Source organism: Convolutriloba macropyga, chromosome 5, assembly GCF_964194025.1.
Source record: "Convolutriloba macropyga chromosome 5, txConMacr16.3, whole genome shotgun sequence".
In the NCBI taxonomy this organism is placed as follows: domain Eukaryota; kingdom Metazoa; phylum Xenacoelomorpha; order Acoela; family Convolutidae; genus Convolutriloba; species Convolutriloba macropyga.
In genome coordinates, this window is record NC_134472.1 from 59,090,273 (window position 1) to 59,110,443 (window position 20,171).

At 36.6% G+C, this 20,171-nt stretch overlaps 1 protein-coding gene across 4 annotated transcripts in view; it reads left to right on the plus strand.

Moving 5' to 3' along the window:
* The window catches only part of LOC142339502 (uncharacterized), a 72,061-nt gene that overhangs the window by 37,562 nt on the left and 14,328 nt on the right, over positions 1–20,171 (plus strand). For 3 of the 4 annotated variants that reach the window (XM_075389579.1, XM_075389580.1, XM_075389583.1), the window contains 4 exons: positions 4,524–5,273; positions 10,459–10,590; positions 12,006–12,137; positions 12,630–12,866. In XM_075389579.1, the coding sequence (XP_075245694.1) occupies positions 4,524–5,273; positions 10,459–10,590; positions 12,006–12,137; positions 12,630–12,866 (1,251 nt within the window). The remainder of the gene's footprint in view (positions 1–4,523; positions 5,274–10,458; positions 10,591–12,005; positions 12,138–12,629; positions 12,867–20,171) is intronic. The other variant, XM_075389582.1, reaches the window with a different exon arrangement.

Genomic DNA, 20,171 nt, shown 5'->3' on the forward strand with positions numbered 1-20,171 from the left:
CAACGTTCGTCTGTAAAGCTACCGAGGTGATACGTAACTGCACACTCAGTATGCGTGGGGTATGCGATGCTGTCATTGCAGATCAAATTTTGATCCTTTAGGATTCGAGTTTTCAAATTTTTAAAATAGTTTATAATAGCCACATTCATTCTTCTAGCCTTCTAGCCATCTTCCAGCCTTCTAGTATTAGGCTCTTAACTGTTTTCTTTTGTTAATAAAAAAAATGTTTTGATTTACCATTTCTCTTCTTTGTTAAATTAGAAAATTTGTTTTGTTTTATCTAATTTGCGCCTTTTTGACATTTCGCGTGAAATGCTATTGACTTCTCTAGTCTTGTTTCATTCTTTGCTCATTCTATTCAAGCTGTTTTTAATCAGGAATTTTTCAGCAAAGCAATAACCTACAATGAACAAATTGAGTATTGAAAACCGAAGTCAAAAAGAAACATGGTAAACCTATAATGACCAGTTTTAGATACCAGGTGTTTGAGCTTCGTTCTAGTTAGTCCTGTTGGCCAGGTCTAGTGGTTATTTGTATAGATACTTATCCATGTATCCTCTTTTTGAGAAGAAAGGAGTTCTCTTAACTACGAAATCCAACCAAAATAACACACTTAAGACACATGTTTGTACAACAGTCAGTTTGTGTTCTTATTCGATCCCAATTGGGGCAATGGGAATTAGCGGTGTCGTTTTTCCAGCAATCTGCCGGACGTGTTTCATTTGTGAGATTTGAACTTGCAGTTAAGCAAATTCGCTCCGGAATGTAGTATATGGTTATCGCTTTTTCTATTTTTTTGGTTTTAAATTATTTTCGTGAGTCAAAAACGTGATAATTAAAATTAACAGAAATGAACAATCTGTTGATTAGTTTGAACGTCTTTTGCCAGAGGTTGAGCGAATCGAGTTTCCCAAAAAGCCGGTAATGACTGAGATAATTTTTCTTTGCAGTGTACAGTCGACAAAATATACTCCAAACAAGTTTGCTTCTGCTAATGTGGATGTTTATAAATTCAGAGAACTCGGTCATTTTGGTCTTGAACATGTTGAATGCTGAAAAGCTTAACCTTATTGTACAACAGGTCATTGAGCTTGTCGTGCGGGAAGAGTGTAATTCAAAATTTTTAAAGCGTCCTTTGTTTTCTTAGCGAGTAGAAATATTTGACCTCTGCGAAAGCTATTTTATATATCAGCAGATATATATGTGCGGTACATCGATTCAATGGTTGTGACGGATGGATTCCTTTTCTGGTTTTAAGATTTTTGTAAGCTTGTAACGATTTGTCGAATGAAAGTTTGATCCTGCACGTCTGAGAAACTAGCCAAATTTTTGTGTATATGATTTGCTTTTGAGATATTGGTCATTCCATTTGAAATTAATCAATTTTTCTGTTATTATCAGTTAGATGTTCTACAGTTATTTCAGTCCCCTTGTTTTGACTCATCCAATTTTCAATTAATCTCAAACGAAGTGAGCTCTTTAACGTTTGCGGTGAAGTGTTTACTGTTCAAAAAGTGAACCTGGGTGAAGTGTTTTTTTTACTGTTCAAAAAGTGAAATTGTCATATATGACTTTCATAGTAACGAAGTCACAGTAACGTTCTAACCATACACCGGCACAGAAATTTTTCTAATGGAAAGCTTAAATTAATTCTTCACGAATGTTCATATCTTTTTTGTCATTATAGCTGTGAGTCGTTTTTATCCCGTAGATTGATCGTCTTCTGGTATAATTTCTGCTGTTTCACGTTGAAACAATGTATCAAGAACGTACTTATTCTAAGGACTTCCAATTAAATTTAGGTGCATAATTTTAGATTTCTAGATTTTGCTGTTTGCCGGCTCAAGTTGCATATGAAAATGTACTCAGAGCACCTAACAAAATTTGATTGTAGCAGTTTTGGCATGCTGGTTATGAATAAATGAAGAGAATTGATCTCAGCATTAATAATTGATCAGATTATATGCATGTCTTTGATTTTGTTGTATGCTTGTTTTGGCCCCCCTTTTGTGAGTTCCTGTTACTTTTAGATGTTGGAGCAATTTCACTCATGTAAAAATGTTGAAAGGCTACTTCAGAGGGATAAATTTAATTGCCTCATTATTTGGCTTGAGCGGATGCCAAATTTTTGGCGCGACATTTCCAAGCATGCTTTAAATTCTTTCCGGTTGTTGGCAAAACTCAAATGCGTCATGTAGCGAATTGTCGTTCCTCGTTTTCTGTACAGAATTTTCCCTCTTTCTGTTGCCTCTTTGTTGTTTCCCTTTCCCTGGCTTTTTAAATTACTTTTTGCCTTTTATCCATTTAAAAGCATCCGAGCTGGCTTAAGAAGGCCAAAGATATAAATGTATGTGTGTACATTTTGGGAAGCAGTATTGAAGTAGTAGTAATCGCTTTTCGCTTTTTTCTCTCTCTTTCTCTGTCTAATGTTTGCTCTCTATCAACGTTAAGAGCGGGGAGCCGAATTATATTTTGGATTTATTTTTGCATCTTAGTATTGATATTTTCAAATCTAAATTTCCTTAACGCGTTAACTAAATACTCAGCAGTGAGCGGGGAAGGGGAGCAAGTAAAAGCAGCACACAGGGGGAAATATACCTTAGTTGAGATGTGTGTGTGTATGCATGCACCGCATTTTCCGTCAATTTTTTGCCAAATTATAAACGTAGCAAAAATAGAATTGTACACGGAAAATAAATGATATATAAAATGAAATGCAATATATAACAATACATTTTTATCGCTTCACAAATAGCCGAGCATATATGCCTAAGCAACTAGCATTTATTTTATCGCAGAGGAAAATAAGTATAAGTTAAAAATTGCGATAGCATTTTCCCCCCAAAACGTGAAATGATATATTAAAATACACGGGAACGTAAATGTATGTGTGTATGCATACAGACGAAATACACAAGCAGAGGGATTGCAATTATATATATTTGTACGTGTGTATAGAGGAATAAACAGAGAATAACGTAAATGTTGATCTATTTTTTGTTCTCTACTTTTTCACTTTCTGTCCAATTTTTGTTGCCGTGAATTTTTATTCCGTTTCCAGTGCTTGAAAAGTATTATTAGTGGTTATGGATTCTTTCTTTCTCTCTCACTCTCCTACGAGCGAGATGTTAAGTAAGCGTTGAAATGAAATTACGCTTATCCTCACTCACTCACTCACTCCTTACTCTTTGCCTCTTTTGACTTTCTCCCCCTTTCCCTCTATCTCTTTCGATAGTGTGTGTATTTGTGTGCTGTTTCATCCTCTTATTATTTTTTACTTTTTATCCCCTGTTCTGGTTAAGTTCAAAAGTAACACGTCTCTTTATACTATTTATTTATTATTTCGTCCAAGCATTCTTATTGTTGTTTCTGATGTTGTGGTTATGCCTGTTTTGAACAGCCAACTACCAGTTCTATGATATCATAGCAGTAGCAGCAGTTTTCTAGTTAGATGGATCATTGGTGAGTTAAGATTTTCTTTTAACTTTGTTCAATTTTTGAAGAGCGGTATTTTACAATGTTGGTTGCTTGTTAATTTTGCAGTGAAATAGAATCTGGAATAAAGGTTGTGGGTAATGGAGAGTTGAATGTAATAGTATCTCTTGGCTTGGCTGTTTGAACTATGAAGTAGTTACTCAAGTACTGCAGATAACAATTGTTGATGTTAACAAAGAAAAAATCCAAGTATGTAATACTGCATGCATATATATGTGTGTGAATGTATGTATGTATATATATATATATATATGTACGTGTGTATGAATAGGCAATGCAATGCAATGCAATAAATAGGGAAAGCCTAGCCTAGTATTAGTTGCGTGCATATCGTGTAGTGTGTAAAAAGGGAAAAATTTTCTAGTACTGTTGGCGAAAATTCGAGGCGACACGGGAGCTAAACTAAGATCTCATAAATTTTCTTTTATAGCTTCAATTGCTCCCTAATTGCTGTTTTATTTCCTCAAAAAATTATACCCTGACTCAAGACAAGTCACTTTACTACTAACCAGCCAAGCGACCGCAGTTATCATCCTTATAACTAAAGTCAACCTAGCACACCTACCATACTCTTCTACTTCTGGGATAACAGGCAAAAAAGTCTCCTAATCCGCGGTAGATATCTCAAATATTGGGCGAAAACGAAAGAAACCGTACTCAAAGACATCTTACTCGAAAAAGTCTAGCTTTGTTTCATATTAGCGCAACTTAGAAATAAATTTAGTGATATTGTAACCGACGTTATTTGTTTGATCTTGCGGTTAATCTTTTATTCCGGTTCAATTTCGCGTTTATCAAAGAATTATTAATTGTTTTTCCTCTCTTTATATTTTAGATGAATTGATTCTTTTTTTTTGCTCCAACTTTTGTACTATTTATTTGCTTATGTTTATAACGAGGAAGAATTTCAATGCAAATTGGTAAAATTAAAAACTAGTTTTGTCAGCATTATAAGCTGATTTTTGTGGAGCATTTATAATTTAAAAGTGGGCAATTAGAGTTCAGTCTGGTTTATTGTTGTGTTCCAGCTCTCGGAGTATGTATCATCTCAGCAACAGTCCGAGGAAAGGAACAGAATCTTAACAAGCGTGAACAAAGTATCCACATCTTTGCCGTCTGTCACAACAACCACAACCAACAACACATCGACAGGTCACAAAAATAGTGGTGGTATCACCAGCAGTAATACCAATATTAGTCACAATGAATTTGCAGAAGAACTCTTACTATCATCTTCATCATCATCATCAATTTCCCAAGCAACAGTCGGGATCTCGAACGAATTGAGACCTGACTCAACTCATCAGCACCAAAAACAACCGCAACAATTGTCAACTAATTTAATTAATTCGAATTCAACTATTTCATCCTCTCTATCATCATCATCACCTCAAAACTTTATCAATATGATTGCAAATGGAGTCACTAGTTCGGCTGCTAACTCGGTTGTCCCGGATTCCTCAGCTCCTCGCGATTTCTCCTCGCCCAAGGCGCCCCCACCTCTAATATACTCGGAGCTATCAGGTGTGCCAGCAGCTGTTACCACTGATGACCCCTCAGGAGGTCTGGTAGTTGCTCCAAACGGCATTTTAGGGTCCTCGATAGCGGATTCCCAATCTGTGCTAACTAATCCCTATTACTCTTCTCACGTGCAGCACGAGATGCTGCTGGCTGGAGGGGCTGGCGGTGCCGTTAATGGCGTCAATGGCTCCCCAACAGATGAGTTGGACCCCTATGCAGCTGCAGCCGCCGCAGCATTCTACGCATCTGCAGATGTTGTAAGTTCAAGTTCATATCGAATAGTTTTTGTCAGAAAATCCTATTAGTTGAAAAGCAATTGCATTGATTCCTTGTGACGGGGTGCTTTGTGTCTCGGTGTAAAAGGTTTTCGAATTTTTCGATTTGATTCGAAATGAACTACATGATATCGAATCAATTTCCATCGAGGAGACACGTAGAGCCAAACATTCTTGCTTTAGTTGATTCGCTCTTCAACTTCAACTGTGTAATTAAAAGCTTGTAACTACTCCATTTATATCAGTGGTAGTTTGAATATGTCTTCGATCATGACTTGCAATAATTTGTTCAGTTTACTCGCCATTTGAGCCCTTCGTGCGTTCTTTCATTGGAGGCCGTTAACAACCAAAATAGCATCGCAGATTAGTGGAATTTTTCTGTCTGTCAATTTAGCTCCAACAATTTCGCGGTTTTAGACTGGTAACATTTTTTTCTCCGGAAGAGAGTTCGCGGTGTTTCATTATACAGCTGTGTAAAGAATAGCTGATTAATTGCTGTCAAAAAAGTTAGTAGCAATTATATTAGTGCTGTTAGATTTTATCTCCTAATATTAGTCCTGTTGGTCTTATCCTGTACTACCATCATTTTAAGCCCCTTAGTGACATTATAACCCCTCCCCATCTTAAGTAAGACGTCTTATGAAATCAATTCGACGGGCTGTAGTTAGTCGTGTTTTAATTTTTTGAAGCAACGTTTGAAGCAATTATTGTAAACTATAGGTTTTTTAGCGGAAGCAACTTTGTTCATGACTTGAACTTCTGATTTTTGTTTTTGAATATTTAATTTTGTTGTCGAACGCTGACTTCTGTTCTAGAACGTTGACTTCTGTTTGCGAACATCGGACTTTAGCTGTAGCTTAATTAGTAATACATGGTAGTTCAGAACTGCTGGCAATACTTGAGAACGAAAGGTCAATTTGAGCAGTTTTCTTGCCACTGTCCATCCTCCCTATTCAAACTACACACAGCCACATCTACCTACATCCTCGCCCTTCTATTGGCTTTCATTAATAGATGCTCTCAATGACTATTATTTAGGCATTCTCCGTTTTACAATCCAAAGGATTTGGATTGCATTGGTGCGCTGTTTTCAAGATGCTTTCACACGTTTTGTGATGACTTAGCTTTCGAAATGGAATAAACTGATAAAGCTCGACGGGCAGTAAGTTGCAATAGAGGACCTCAGTTAACTTTAGTAGTCTTTTAGTTGCTTATTGCCCTGATTGTGGTGGGAAATTATATTTTCAAGGTGAAAAGGTCACTTTTTAAAGTTTTTGAACACAAAACTTTGCTATTTTCCTTGTTTGTTTTTTTTAAGTTTTTTTTCTCAAAGGGAATTCAATTAACGTTATTTAAAGCTCATAGTAGTGTTTTGGAAGCTTGAAATGGTTTTCACACCTGCTTTTATTAAAAAAAAATTTGGTATTTTTTATTGGTATTGGTAATACGAACTTAATTATAAAAAGTTCGTTTATAAAAAGTTTTTTTGATTTTGAGGGCTTGAAGAAGTTACTAGAGTTTTTAGTATCAACAAAAAAGTTTTGAAGATATTTATATCATGAGTTTTCGCGACTTCCATTAAAATTGTCGTTTTTTTTGTTTTTTGTAAAAAATAGAATTGAGTTACCGATTTTTTTAGTGACAAGGTAATATTTTGAAGATATTAATAACAGGAATTATAACGAACTTTTATTAAAATTGGAAATTTTTTGCAAAAATTTTTTGTCTTTTTCTAGTTCTTCTATCTTTAGAGGCGAATGAAGTTTTTTCCAAGCATGTGTCTGTGTTAGTGGCAAGCGTTTAGTAGCATTAGTTTGCTTTTGAGGACATTGGTTCCAAGAACTTCAGCAATTTCTAATTTTCTCAAACTATTTTGTCACTTTTTGTCGTTTTTGCCTGTTTGTATCTTATATATGCAAACAGTTTCTGTTGGCCTATGAATAGTCTACAGAAATCTACAATGATTTCAATTTAAAAAAATTTTAAGTCATTTTAAAATTTCATGAACTCGTCATCAAATGTTTTTTATTGCGGCCCTGCCTTCATGTGTATATACTAGAATTACAACTCTGGCTTTGATCACATTGACATCGGGAAGCTGTGGTGAATCTTCAGTGCTTTTTTGCTAACTTCTGGTTTTTTGCTGGCGTATGCATAAATATATGCATGCCTATTTATCAAGCAAGTTTTGTCTTCGATTTCAAGTTTTTTCTTGCCTTTTGGCGTTCTTCATTGAAACATTGGTATTCAACACATTTATGCTTAAAAGGTATACGTTTTGAATGCCGTAATTGCTTTTCTCTACATTTGTGAAACCATGTTTGTGTTCTGTAGTAATGTTCATTTGGTCTGATTGTCAGATAGTGGAGTATTTAGTTTTTCATTCACTTCTTTGTATTGTATTTTAGGACTTGTCTGCTATGTTTTTTCCCTTTAACATTTGATTACTTTTTCGTTCGTCATAAGTCAAGATTTGCCCGTTTGACTCGTGACTTTCAGCTTTTTTTCTTTGATTTCTCAAACTTTTTTAAAAATTTTTCTCTGCAAAGTATTACTCGGGATGACTCGTCTAGCAGAAGTTTTAATGAAAGTTTTCTCCGAATATTGTTTGGGAGGATGTTTTTTAGAGACATTTAATCGAATTTTATCCTTTGCCATTAACTTTCCCTTTAGTCGATATTTTTCTTTATGAGCCTGTTACATTGTCTTTCAATTGATAGTATGTTACTGCGAATTACGGGTATTTCTGTATTACCAGGTTTTGTCTCTGCTTTAGGATTCGCAAGTTCATGTAAATTTTTATCAGATGCATCTTGGTTTTGTCATTTTCTTTTCTCATGTAAATTTTCCTGTTGTTTCAAAATATTTATTGTAATCAAGTTGGAGTTGCGTCAGGCCAGGGAGGATGGTCAATTTTCTACTCCGCGTCGTTTCCAGAGTTCTTCTGGCTATGGTTTTTGATTCCCTTTACCTTTTGATAACGTTTTTCGTTTTACATAAGTCACGGTTTTCACGTTTGAATCATGACTAAACTCACTGTTCAAACTGAATGGATTTAAAGTTCTTTCTAGCATTGAATTACGCAATGTAATGAATACGGTCAATTTTATATGAACGCAATTGAAAGACGCGGGATGAAGCGTAAATCCCTGTTATTAAGTCATAGTGCATTAGGTTATGGAAGTTCATTAGAGCCAGTGCTAGCTAGCTTTCATTAGTATTATGCTTAATAGCTTTCAGTTAAAAAGCTGAATTAAGTATAGTTTTAGAATCTAACTGATACTGCACGCCGATTTAAAAACTTTTTGAAACTTAGGATAAAATTTTGTCTTTCTTTTTTTTCTGTTTCAATCCCCAAGTGCGTTAACGGTGGCTATTTTCCGGCAATGCGCCGGCTATATTTACCAGTCTTTCTAATTTTCCTTTAGATGAAACGGCTGTGGAAAATGTCTGAACTGTTTTCAAGTCAAATGTTAACTGGATTATCAAATTAAAGAAAGTTTAGAGGCGAAATGTTGAAAAATGAGCGTTTAAAGGGCTGCGAAAGCTCTATTTTTTAAATTTTTTTGTTGATGTTTATTTTGCTGAGCAAATTTTGTTGGCTTTTGTTTTGAGTCGAGAAACTTGTCGAGAAGCTTTTATTTTGAGTCAAGAATACTGCGGAACAGTTTTATTGGAATTAATGTTGGAGCTTTCGTGAAGTGCGTGAGCGTAATTTCCAGTGAATTAAATTTGTGGCCTTTGTCTTTTGTTTCTTTTTTAAAGTTGAATAATAGACTTGTTTTTTAATGAAATTTGCTCCGATTTTTTTGAGTTTCTTGTTAACTACATTTTTCGAACTCTTTGCTGTCCCTTATTTTTTGAGTTGTTACTGCTGGTGGTCAACAAATCTTGTTTAATAGTTGAGTATTAAATTCTATCCCAATTTTTTGCCAGCAGTTTTTTGAGATTTTGCTTAATGTTGTTTCAATCTTTCGCTGCTTTAATGTTTCTGTCTTCATATCTGTTTTCTCTCTTTAGATCAGTAAAGTCACCAATCAGGTAACTTATTTTTAATGAATGATTTTGAAACGGTGCTGTCTTTTTTATGCAAAATTTTAGCTTGACCGATTTGACTTTTCGAGTGACTTTTGCGCCCCTGACTTGTCGTTTTGCGTGATTTAAAATTCTCTCATTTGCAATTTTAAGCAGCTCAATTGAGTTGGTGGCAGTTTGCTGCTAAAAGTCAAATGAAAAATGTAAAAAAATGGTGTAATTTTCGCTTTAAAATTTATTAGTGACTATAGTGGTATATAATAACCTCTAATGACGTCATTTGAAGCCCCCATAATGATTTCAGTTCCACCCCACCCCCAACTGAAGCAGGCTGCAATAGGTTAGAGCTCCCATTAGCCGATTGAGAGCAATTTTGCCGACGTTCGTGGGTTATGTTTCCTTTTTGTAGTTGCTTGTTTCATTTGTTCAAGAAATATAAATGGTATATTCTCGCAGCAGTAGTTCATATCACTCTTGATCTTCATCACTTAAAGAGATTCGATTGTCTCTATTTTTGCTCTCAAAAGTTGTATTCTTTTTTACCTTTTATGCTATTTTATAGCTGTACGCTGAGTTGCACTCAGCTGTTAGGTAAATTGTATTGGGTTTTGATCTTAAATGATTTTCATCACTATGACTTTTAATACTAATATTACTGTCAATCGAGGTCAGTCAATTCTTTTTTAAGGTCTATAAAGTACTCAATATAATAAATGCTAATAAAGAAGTGAAATAAGCAAAATATCAAATATATAAAAAAAACATTTGATCTGCTACCTTTCTGTTGTGTCATTTCTGTTGCCTTGATATCTTTATTTTACGGCTCTCGTGTAAGTTTTCTGATGAAACACACATTAAATTTAAATGGCAGGGCTGTAAATGATATTGGAAAGAACGAAGTTAAACGTTTGATCTCTCCCAAGGTCCATCAAATTATAAATCTTAAATCCCTCTGCATAAATTGATTTTTCCAATTAAAAGATTGAGCTCAAATGACTAAATTAACCATGCTGTTGTTCGGTACAATCATTGATTAAAGAAATTGAGTGATATCTGAACAATGCTATAAAACCTTGTGAAACAGTAGATGGCTTTCTTGCATTGTTGAAAGATTATAGTATGTGTGGCTTAGGGCTATGCGAGTGCTGCTGCTGGTGGTGCTGGGGACGCGGCCTTACCTCCCATGTCCACATTCAGGAGTCCATTTAAAAACGGAGGGGTCAACTCCGCCACCACAACTGCAGCTGACCAAAAGTTACTCTCTGTACGTTTTATACATGTTCCATTGCCAAAAATCCCCGATGCGAATATTAGTATTGATTGAGTTGAATTGTCGAATTTGGTTAGATTAAGAATATTATTTGTTTGGAAATGATTGTTCAGAGTTCATTTATATTAAGTATATTGCCTGAACAAAACCGGACGATTTTGTAGCAAACTTATATTAACAATTTTTCCGAAAAAAAATCTGTAGCTTCTTTTAGTCGATAGTCTCTGCTATTAATTGCTCTCAAACAAGTTAGTAGCAGTTATTTGGGTCCTGTTGGTCAGTTATGCAATTTTCTGCTTGATTGTTTGTTTTCGTCAGCCGGTAGTAAAGTCCGTGGGCATTATGTTAAGCTCGGTCTCTAAGAGTTCTAGTAGGCTCTAAATGTACGTTTCACCGAAGCTGCTTAAGAGGCAAAATTTCATGGTGTGGGGGCACTTTTAGGCCTGAACCCCCGCCACCACCACCTCTTGTCAGTGAGGTTAGCCGTTTTCAGCTTGAGCTAGCTTCTACCAAAGCCAACCATCGTAAGTCGTTTGAGAGCAATTCGTCCGAAATTAGACGATTATGTTTGATTCATGTGAACTTTAGTGAGTAGTTCCTGAAGTTTAATTTCTGGTCTTCGTAGAAGGGTGTATAATTTCTATAACAACTCTGTTGTTAGGAAATTTATCAGCAGAATCAATACATTTCATGCGCTTTACTTAAGATCTCATTCAAGAAATTTCAAATTTTATAGATCAGCTGTAACGAGTGAAACGAGTAAGTGTTAACCGAGCTCATTTTCTGGAAACTGTCTAATTGTGTTCAAACTAACTCTGTTATCGTACCATTGCTATTAATCAATAATAACATAACTGCCAGGTAAGCTGGCAATTAACCTCTGGTTTTCTTGTCAACGTAACGCTTGTGAGCATTGAACAATCAATCTGTCTTTGACTTCATTCTAACCATTGAAATATTTGAATTCAACTGACTCGTGCTTAATCCGTACTTTAATATGAGGTCTTATTGGTACCTTTAATCGGGCACTATCTTGTGGTCATCTCATTCGAACGAGCATGTCCCGAGCCTAACAGATTCTAATTTTTCTTCAAACTGCTCATATTTAATCGAGGATTAAATTTGTCTCGAAGAGTTTTAAAATTTATTAGCACGTTTTCTGAAATCACGAGTAAAGAGAAAAACGTATTTTACTATATTTATTCGATCTTAAGATCTCCGAGAATCAGATTTCAAAATTTGATCATGAGAATCAGAAACAGTAAATGCGACCTGAAACTAATCAACAGTTCAAATACAAAATAATTCAGTCCATAAATCGTAAATTTTGCTGATTGCATCAAATTCATGACAAGTTCTTCTTTCTATTTCTATAGATATCAGTACTGAAATGTATTGGTGGGTTTCAGATGTACCCTCCTGAACAGAGACCGGATGGTCTAGTCGGCAGTCCCCCTCCCCTCTCTGCCATGTGGAGCCATCACCCACACCCCGCTGCAGCTGCTGCCGCCGCCACAGCCATCCATCCTTCACAGTTCATGGTAAGTTGCATGTCTTGATTGTTGAGATAAATCAGAAAGGAGTGAAAGGTATGAAGTGCAGCTCTTCCTTAATCCAGTGTTCCTCTGTTGAACGAGGTGAAAGCAGAGTTTGTGTTGTTTCAGTGAAGTATTTTAATTGAGTTGACCTGCGCGCGCTTCTATATGGGAAGTAGTCGAAACCACTCCTGATAACCATATGCTACTTATACATAACAACATGAGCTATGATTGGTTTAGAAGTATTATAAGATAGCTGACTACTACTTTAGAAGTTTATAAGTCGACAAGTGCTGTCTTCCGTTATTGTAAATATTGATATTTATTTAAGGATTTGCAAGCTCGGCTCAACTGTTAGACCTCTCGTACTGCATTGATCAATAAATGAAAGAATTTTTTGTGGTTCTAGGTATTTTCTCCGAAGCGAGCCGTTGTGGCTTGATTACCTTTTTAAATGAGAATTAAAATGAGTGGCTTAATATTTTGTGTTTTCAGTTAAGAGAGGGCGGTCATGTTCTCGACGAGAGTGGGGCTGCGTACATGATGACGTCAGCAGCACATCACGACCCTTATACGGGCATGGCGCTGTTGCCCCATTCAGCTGCCCCCGGGGGTACTCCTGGGGGTCACCCAGGGACAACAGTGGCCGGTCACCCTCACCCCGCCTCAGCTGCAGCAGCTGCCCACTACCTGACACACCATCCACACCACACACTAGTGGAAGCCCATCATGTTAGTTTTTCTATCATTTAATTTAGACTTACTGAAAACCGGTGTTGTGTCGAATAGGATGGAACCGAGCTGACGGACAGCAAAACTGCTCACTTTATACGCTCATATGAATGCTCTTTCGAAAGTAAAGATTTGGAAGTGAATGGAACCAGAACTGTACCTGTAAATATATAGTCTGAATTGTGCTTAAAGGAATCGTTCTTTCTACCGATTATTTGGTTCATGTTGGCTTTTTGTGCAATTTTATGTCTTGATTGTTTTTAATTGCTCTCAAAAAAGGTAGTAGCGATTATATTAGTCCTGCGGTCTTTGAACGATTCGAAGTATTCACTGTAATGGTATTATACAGGTGACGCGACTTTAGATGAAGCAATTTTGTTCATGACTGAGCTGTGACCTTTTTTTCGAACATTGACTTCTGTTTTTTGTAGACCGTTGGCTTGTTTTCGAACATTGGACTTTAAATGTAGCTCATTTATACAGCAATTAGGAATTAATGATAATACTCAAGGCTGAAATGCACTTTTGGGCATTTTTCTTCCCATAACAGTCCCTCAGCCCTATCCAAACTACAGACACGCACACATCACCTACTCTGGCCTACCTCCACTCAGCTACCCAACCCCAAAACTAGCTATCCAGCTGCCCCGCACCTACCTTCCCGAAACATTGTTCCCTCCACCTGCCCACCCCGTTCCGCGACCCAAACCCCAGAACTAAAAATTGTCATTTAATACACTTTCCATGGTTTAATTAGGCAAATGTTTTTTTTCTTCAGTTATATTTGTATTGTTTCCGATATTCTACTGGCTGTTTTTTATCTGACGCTTTAAAATTCTCGTCTTCAAAAATGGGAGAAACAGGGCGGGTCCTGGTGGGCATTACTTTACTAATTTCTAAGTATGCGATTCACCGAAAGTTTTGATGAGACATAAGTTTCTTGTTGTGAAGGGCGGTTCTTAAACCTAGAGTTTGACCCCCTTTAGTCGAACCCCCACCACCGCCACTTATCCCTCAACCTGGCCATTTGGACCCCCCTCGTCCACCCCTCCCAACTCCCATTATGGACACCAAGAGCTAGCATCCCTAGGCTTCAACTGGCAAGTACCGAACTCATCTGCTCGCTGGTCGTTTGAGAGCAATTTGCCCGACGTTTGTTGGAAATGTTTCGAATTTCATTTTTGAAGAGATTTTACGGTTGACTTCGTCTTCATATATGTACGATCTAAGTTGCTGTTATTTAGACATTTAAGCTCCTGAATTCAACTGGTGGCAGTTCACTACTAAAAGTTGATGAAATGTAACCAATTTTGCCGGATTTGGTTATATTGTTTCCTTATTGAGCGACACTAAGCTCGAATAGCATGAGCAAATGGTCCGACGTTATTCGGCTATGCCAGCCAAGGCTCGGTGCTGTAGAAGAAAGTGCCATCGAAAATTGTTTTTCACCAATTCGGTTTTTAAATGAAATTATGTATGATTTTTGTTAAGAAGTATCACAGTATTATTAATTGCTCTCGAACAAATTTCGTAGCAATCATTTTTGCCCTGCTGGCCTTTTTTATGCTATTTTTTGTACTACCAACTTTTTGTCAGACCATTTGATTTTTAATTGCTCTCGTAGAGAAGAATTTATTGAAAACGTCTTTTTAATTCAAAATTTTCGCTTGACCGTTCTGACTTTTCGAGTGACTTTTACGCCCCTGACTTTCGCGTGATCAAAAATTCTCTCTCAATCACAATTTCAAGCAGCTGAACTCAATTGGCGGCAATTTAATACTAAAAGTCAAATGAAAAGTGCGCCGAAACTGGTGCCATTTTTCTCTTTAAATCTTAGTGGTATATGTTAATCTCTAATGTGGTTATTTGAAGCCCACTATTGAACTTCTTAGTCCCATTTAGCCCCCCCCCCCCCCCGACTGAAGCAGGCTGCAATCGATTAGAGCTCCCACTAGTCGTTCGAGAGCTATTCTTCCGACGTTTAGTCGGTTATGTTTCATCATTAAAAACCAGATGAACAGGTAAAGCCCGGAGGGTATTGAGTTCTCCTAGAACTTTGCAGCTCACTAGTCTAACCCTGCACGTTTAACCCCCCCCCCCCCCCCCCAGTCTGCTCAATTAATCTGAAGCTAGCCTCCCTTAGCCGAAACTAGCTTTTGACGAAGGCAAACGCTCACCAGCCGTTGGAGAGCAATTCGCGCGAAGGTTGGGTTGTTTTTAATAGCCGCCCTCATCTTCTAAGCCGGCTATTATAGCGCTCCTATTACAATCCCAGAATTGGATTGTATTGGTGCTCTGTCTTTTTTTAAAATTTTTTTAAGATGTTTTCACAACTTTTTCGATGACTTTGATCTTTCAAAACGGGATAAACAGGTAAAGCTCAGCGGGCATCAATTTTCATTAGAGTCCTTCACCCGCGTTTAGTAGCCCTTTAAGTTTTTAGAGTGGTGAAGCTACTGGGAAGGCCGTAATTCAAGGTTAAAAGGTCATTTTTAGGAGTTTTTGAGCCCAAAATGGTGCAATTTTTTGCATTTTTTGTCAATTTTTGGAATTTTTGTTGAACCAGCCCCTGAAATTGAGGTTTGTAGGAAATGATGAAGATCTTTTGCAACACGTAATTTCTTTTTATGGCCATTTTAAGATTTATATGTATTGCTACTCCGAACATAAACACAGTATTTTATACTAATTTTTACAATTTCTTCAGTTTTTCTTCAAGTTTTGTCTTTTTTTGAATTGCTTCACCACTTGGCGCCAAGAAACATCCTCTGAGTTTTAACAACAGGCTATTGGTAACGGAGTTGTTTTCAATATTTTAACTGCACGAATTTAACCAATTTTTATAAAACTTGCAGTTTTTTTCAAATTTTTTGTCATTATTCAAGTTTTCCAGCCCCAGAGGGCAAGAAACCTCATCTAGGGTTTACTAAGTGTTTGCTAAAAAATTTCTAATGGAACGGCTTTCAACATTTTATCAAAATTTCTAGGAATTTTTTTGATAAAATTTCAATTTTTTCAAGTTTTTCGATAAGATTTGTCGTTTTTCAGTTTTCTTTAACCTGCACGGCCAAGGAATCTCCTCCAGGTTTTGATAATGGGATACAGCATAGTTTCTAGTGGTAATGGTGAATTTTTTCAAAATTTGTTTTAAAAAAAATACTAATTTTAGCGGTTTTCAAATTGCAATTTTTTTCTTTAAATCTATGAAATTTTAGTGTTTTTCCTCAGTGGCCAGGGAACCTCGGCTGGTCAGGTTCATTACGTCTGTTTTCCTTACATTTCTTTGGATTGTAATTCAGGACTTGTCCTGCTATGTTTTTTTTACTTCGTCGAACTTTTTTTCGCTTTACCATATTGCCGCTTTTTCGACATTTTGCGTGAAATCTTTTTGACTTCTGTAGGCTAGTTTCTCTCTTCTCTCATTCTGCTAAAAGTGAATTTGAACATCAGTTGCTCAGCAAAGCAATTCAAAATGAACTGAGTCAGTATAAAAAATTGCAGTCAGAAATAGAAACGAGATAAACCCATAAAGCCCAATTTTAGATGCCCGCTATTTGAACATTGTTCCTATAAGTCTTAGTTACCATCTCTTATGCTTATTGATAGTAGCCCGTGTAGCCTCTCTCTAAGAAACAGAAGTGTTTTCAACTACGAAATGCCATCAAAATAAATCGGACTTGAAAAATTTGTTTGTACAAAAATCTTTTTTTTCAATATCTTCTATTCGTTCAATCCCAATCATGCTTATTGGAATCAACGGCAGCTATTTTCCGGCAATGGGTATGTTTGTTATTAGCTGTAAATATGCTATCGTCTCGTAAAATCAGCTATCGTGGATATTGTAACTTTGACGTAAGTTAGGCCTCAATTCTGCTGATCTTTCTCGCCAGTGTCGCTAAATGAAAAGTGGAGGAGAAGGATAGTCTAATCAGCATTAGTGTGGCCTAACTTACGCAAAAGTTGCAATTTCCACGAGAGCTGATTAAAGACATCACTAGAAGTTTGAGAACTTCTTAATTTAGATAACAGCAGTTTCGTAATATTCTGTAACTGTTTTTAAGCTGAATTGCACAGCATGCAAGTATATTTCGTTGATATTTTCTACCTTTTAACGACAATAAGCATCCGTTTTCTTGAGTTTTTGTTATTTATTGTGAAGGTGGATCGTTTATGCATATATTCAGTTGTCTTGCTTAAAGTTGTTACAATTTCTATGGCTAAATATGAAAATTTGTATCTTAATGTTTCAAACTAGAGTAAAATAAAGAAATCTGTATGAAATTGTACAGGCCAAGTGTTGCTGTAACGTTTGGCAGAGCAAACAAATTGTTGTCCCAAAATTAGATAGCTTTTTTCAATTCTGGTAGTAATCAAAGAAAGCAACGCGAGAGAACTTGTTTACAAAGCAGGCTTCATGTACAAGTAGTGTTTCCGCCAAAAATGGAGAGTGATTGTGTTGTTAAAATAGTGCCCCAGTGAAACATTGTTTTTGGCTTTAACTCGTACAGAATTTGATTGAGGTGGTTTGGCTCGATTGTTTTAGCTGTTAAAAGCCACTGTACCTGAGCCGTGTAGATTGTCAATGTTAAAATTAGATTGGTTTTGGTTTCAACCCCTCCCCTCCCCCTTTCGCCTCACTGTATCCCCCCTCGATAACATCAAGCAAGATCTTATACTAGGTAGTGCTAAGTCCTGTATTGAAATTGATTGGAATTAGTGTGCAGTATAAGTTGTAATCCCGGGTCTTATCTTGAAAGCAGGATAAACAATAAGTGTGAAGTACTAAACTCGAGATAAATCAGCCAAGAAACATATTAGCATGTCTTTTCCAAACAAACTCGGCAACCCCAAGTGGGGGAATATCCAATATTAGACCTTGTTCTAAGGTACCCGTCAATTAAATCACAATCGAGCCCTTACCAAACATATGGTTGCCAGATGAGTTTAATTCGAACCAAATTGCCCCCACCTTGCCAAGAGATCATTTCCCCTCTTTTCAATTTGAGCTACCAAATCCCCCTTTCTCTCGCTCGCTCCCTTTCTCCCTCTTTCAAATTCTCACTCTTTCCTTTCTTTCCCACTCTATTGCCTTATCTTTTTAACCCTTAACTCTCGTTTCCGCAAAACCCTGTGAGAAGTAATAACTGACCCAGTTGTGTAGATTTGCTTGGTTAGTTACCTCGTACAAGTTTTCAAGTTCCCGTCCTGCGAGAATGAGTGGGAATTGCAGGTGAAAAGTGTAAATTTTTAGGCTAAGTGAGCTTAACTTTGGTGCTAAGTGTGCCTTTTATACCTCAATTGATACTAGATCACGTGTTTCTCGCAAAATCACCAAATCCGTCCGAGAGCCCAAAAATACGGGAAACTCAGCAGGCAATAAAATTATCCAATAGGATTGCGAAGAATATAAATGCTACAAGCCAATTGAAAACACTTGTGTCGGTATTGCTTTAGGTGATACTTGCTATTAAAAAGCTGGGCTCCTTTTGTGTGAATTACAATTTATCAACAAATATCAATTTCAAAATTAATTTCTTTCGTCTAACACTTGCGCTTATTATTATTACGCAGATAAATTTGTGTACGTGTTACGCACTTAGCATTGGCGAGCGGTTTTATGCGCCAAAATAATTTTATAGATAATAAACGCTTGTTTAGTCTATAACGATAATTGTTTGCGTACCGTAGAAATAGATCAACATTTTTATTATGTCGCAATATTGTCTTCCGGATTCGCGAACATCATTACCAACAGCCGGGGCTGCGGCCGCTGCGCATAGTAACTTTTTCAACTTACAACAAGCTAGCTACATGCCAACTGGCAACGCGTCGGCGACGGTTCAATCCCCAGCTGTAGCGGCTGCAGCTGCTGCCAACATGTCAAATATGTATCAGTACTATCTTAATCAGCCCTATATCTACACCTGGGTTAGTAGCATTTATCAGTGCTCTAGTGAGATCCAAAGTGTTCTAGATTGTCCTCAGATTGTCAGTGTTATAGGAGGTGAAATAGTGAGAACCTCAACAAAACTTTTCCTTGGGCTCATCTAGAATAAAACTTTAATGCGCACGGTAATATAATTGCATCTGTGAACAGTATTCAAATAAATCGATGTTGCTGTAGTGCCCTTTTTTGAACAGCCGGCCTTGTCGTGCACAGCCTTTTTTGACACATGTTGGGTGAATTAAGGGTATCTTTTTTACGGAAAATTTGTGATCCACCAGATGAGGTGACACTTTCGAAACGATGATTTGGCTCATCTAATTGCTAAAACAAAATTGTTTGACTCACTGAATTTCGGTCACATAGATTTCTGCTGATTATTTGCGTCGTTCAAACTAAGTTTTGTTAGAATCTGTTTACTTCGATGTTAGATTGTCGTTCCTAACTCCTAGTTTGTTCTAACTTCTCAGCCTTTCTAAAAGCGGAAAATCTTAAAGGAGAACATTTTACCTTAGCTTAAGGCGTGGTAAGGGCTACAATAATGAAGTCCTTGATGTAGAAAAGGTCGTTACTCTGGGTTATTGCATCCTCTTTGCTTTTTGACAGATAACGTTGATTTTTTCGAACTCTACACAAGCTGTTTTAAAACATCTTTTCACTGAGTTGACTTTAAATTCATGATAGTAGGTCGAGTTGGGCGATGTTTGAAGTTTCGTCTAATGCAAAAAGTATTTCGTATCATAAATTGCTCTTCATCTATCTACATATTGAAGGAAATCCACAAAACAGCATATCGAGCATGCTGCGAAGTTCAAAATTTTGTTAAATTTAGTAAACAATTTTCCCCGTTCTTCACTGTTTTTTTGCTGGACTGGAATTATTTTGCGGAGAAATTTGTGTTGACTCATTCCTGTTTGCACGGTTGTCTGTTAATCTTTAGAGAATTCGTGAATTCATTGCCAGTGTCTCAAGGTTTTGCAAGTCAACTTTAAGCAACTTTGTTTGTTTGAGTTTTTGAAGAGTTTGCTAAGTTGTCTATTTGAATTTGACTTCTTGAATTTTCAACTGAATAACTTTGCGTTTTCAAAAGTAACGCATCGAAAAGCATTCAACTTAGTAATTTTTCTCGTGAATTTTTTGTGTGTAGTCTAAGCTAGATCAATCAGAATAAATTCGATTTAGCTGTGAATTTAGGGCTTTTGTTGGCTTAGATAGCCAAAAGAAACTAAAATTTTTTTCTGTTCATTTCGTGTTCAAAATCGGAGTGCATTAAATCAAATCTCAAATCAGAATGTTTATTTTTTGTTCATTTTATTTTTTTAACCATTTGATTCTCAATTAGCGTTAAAGTTTGAATGAAG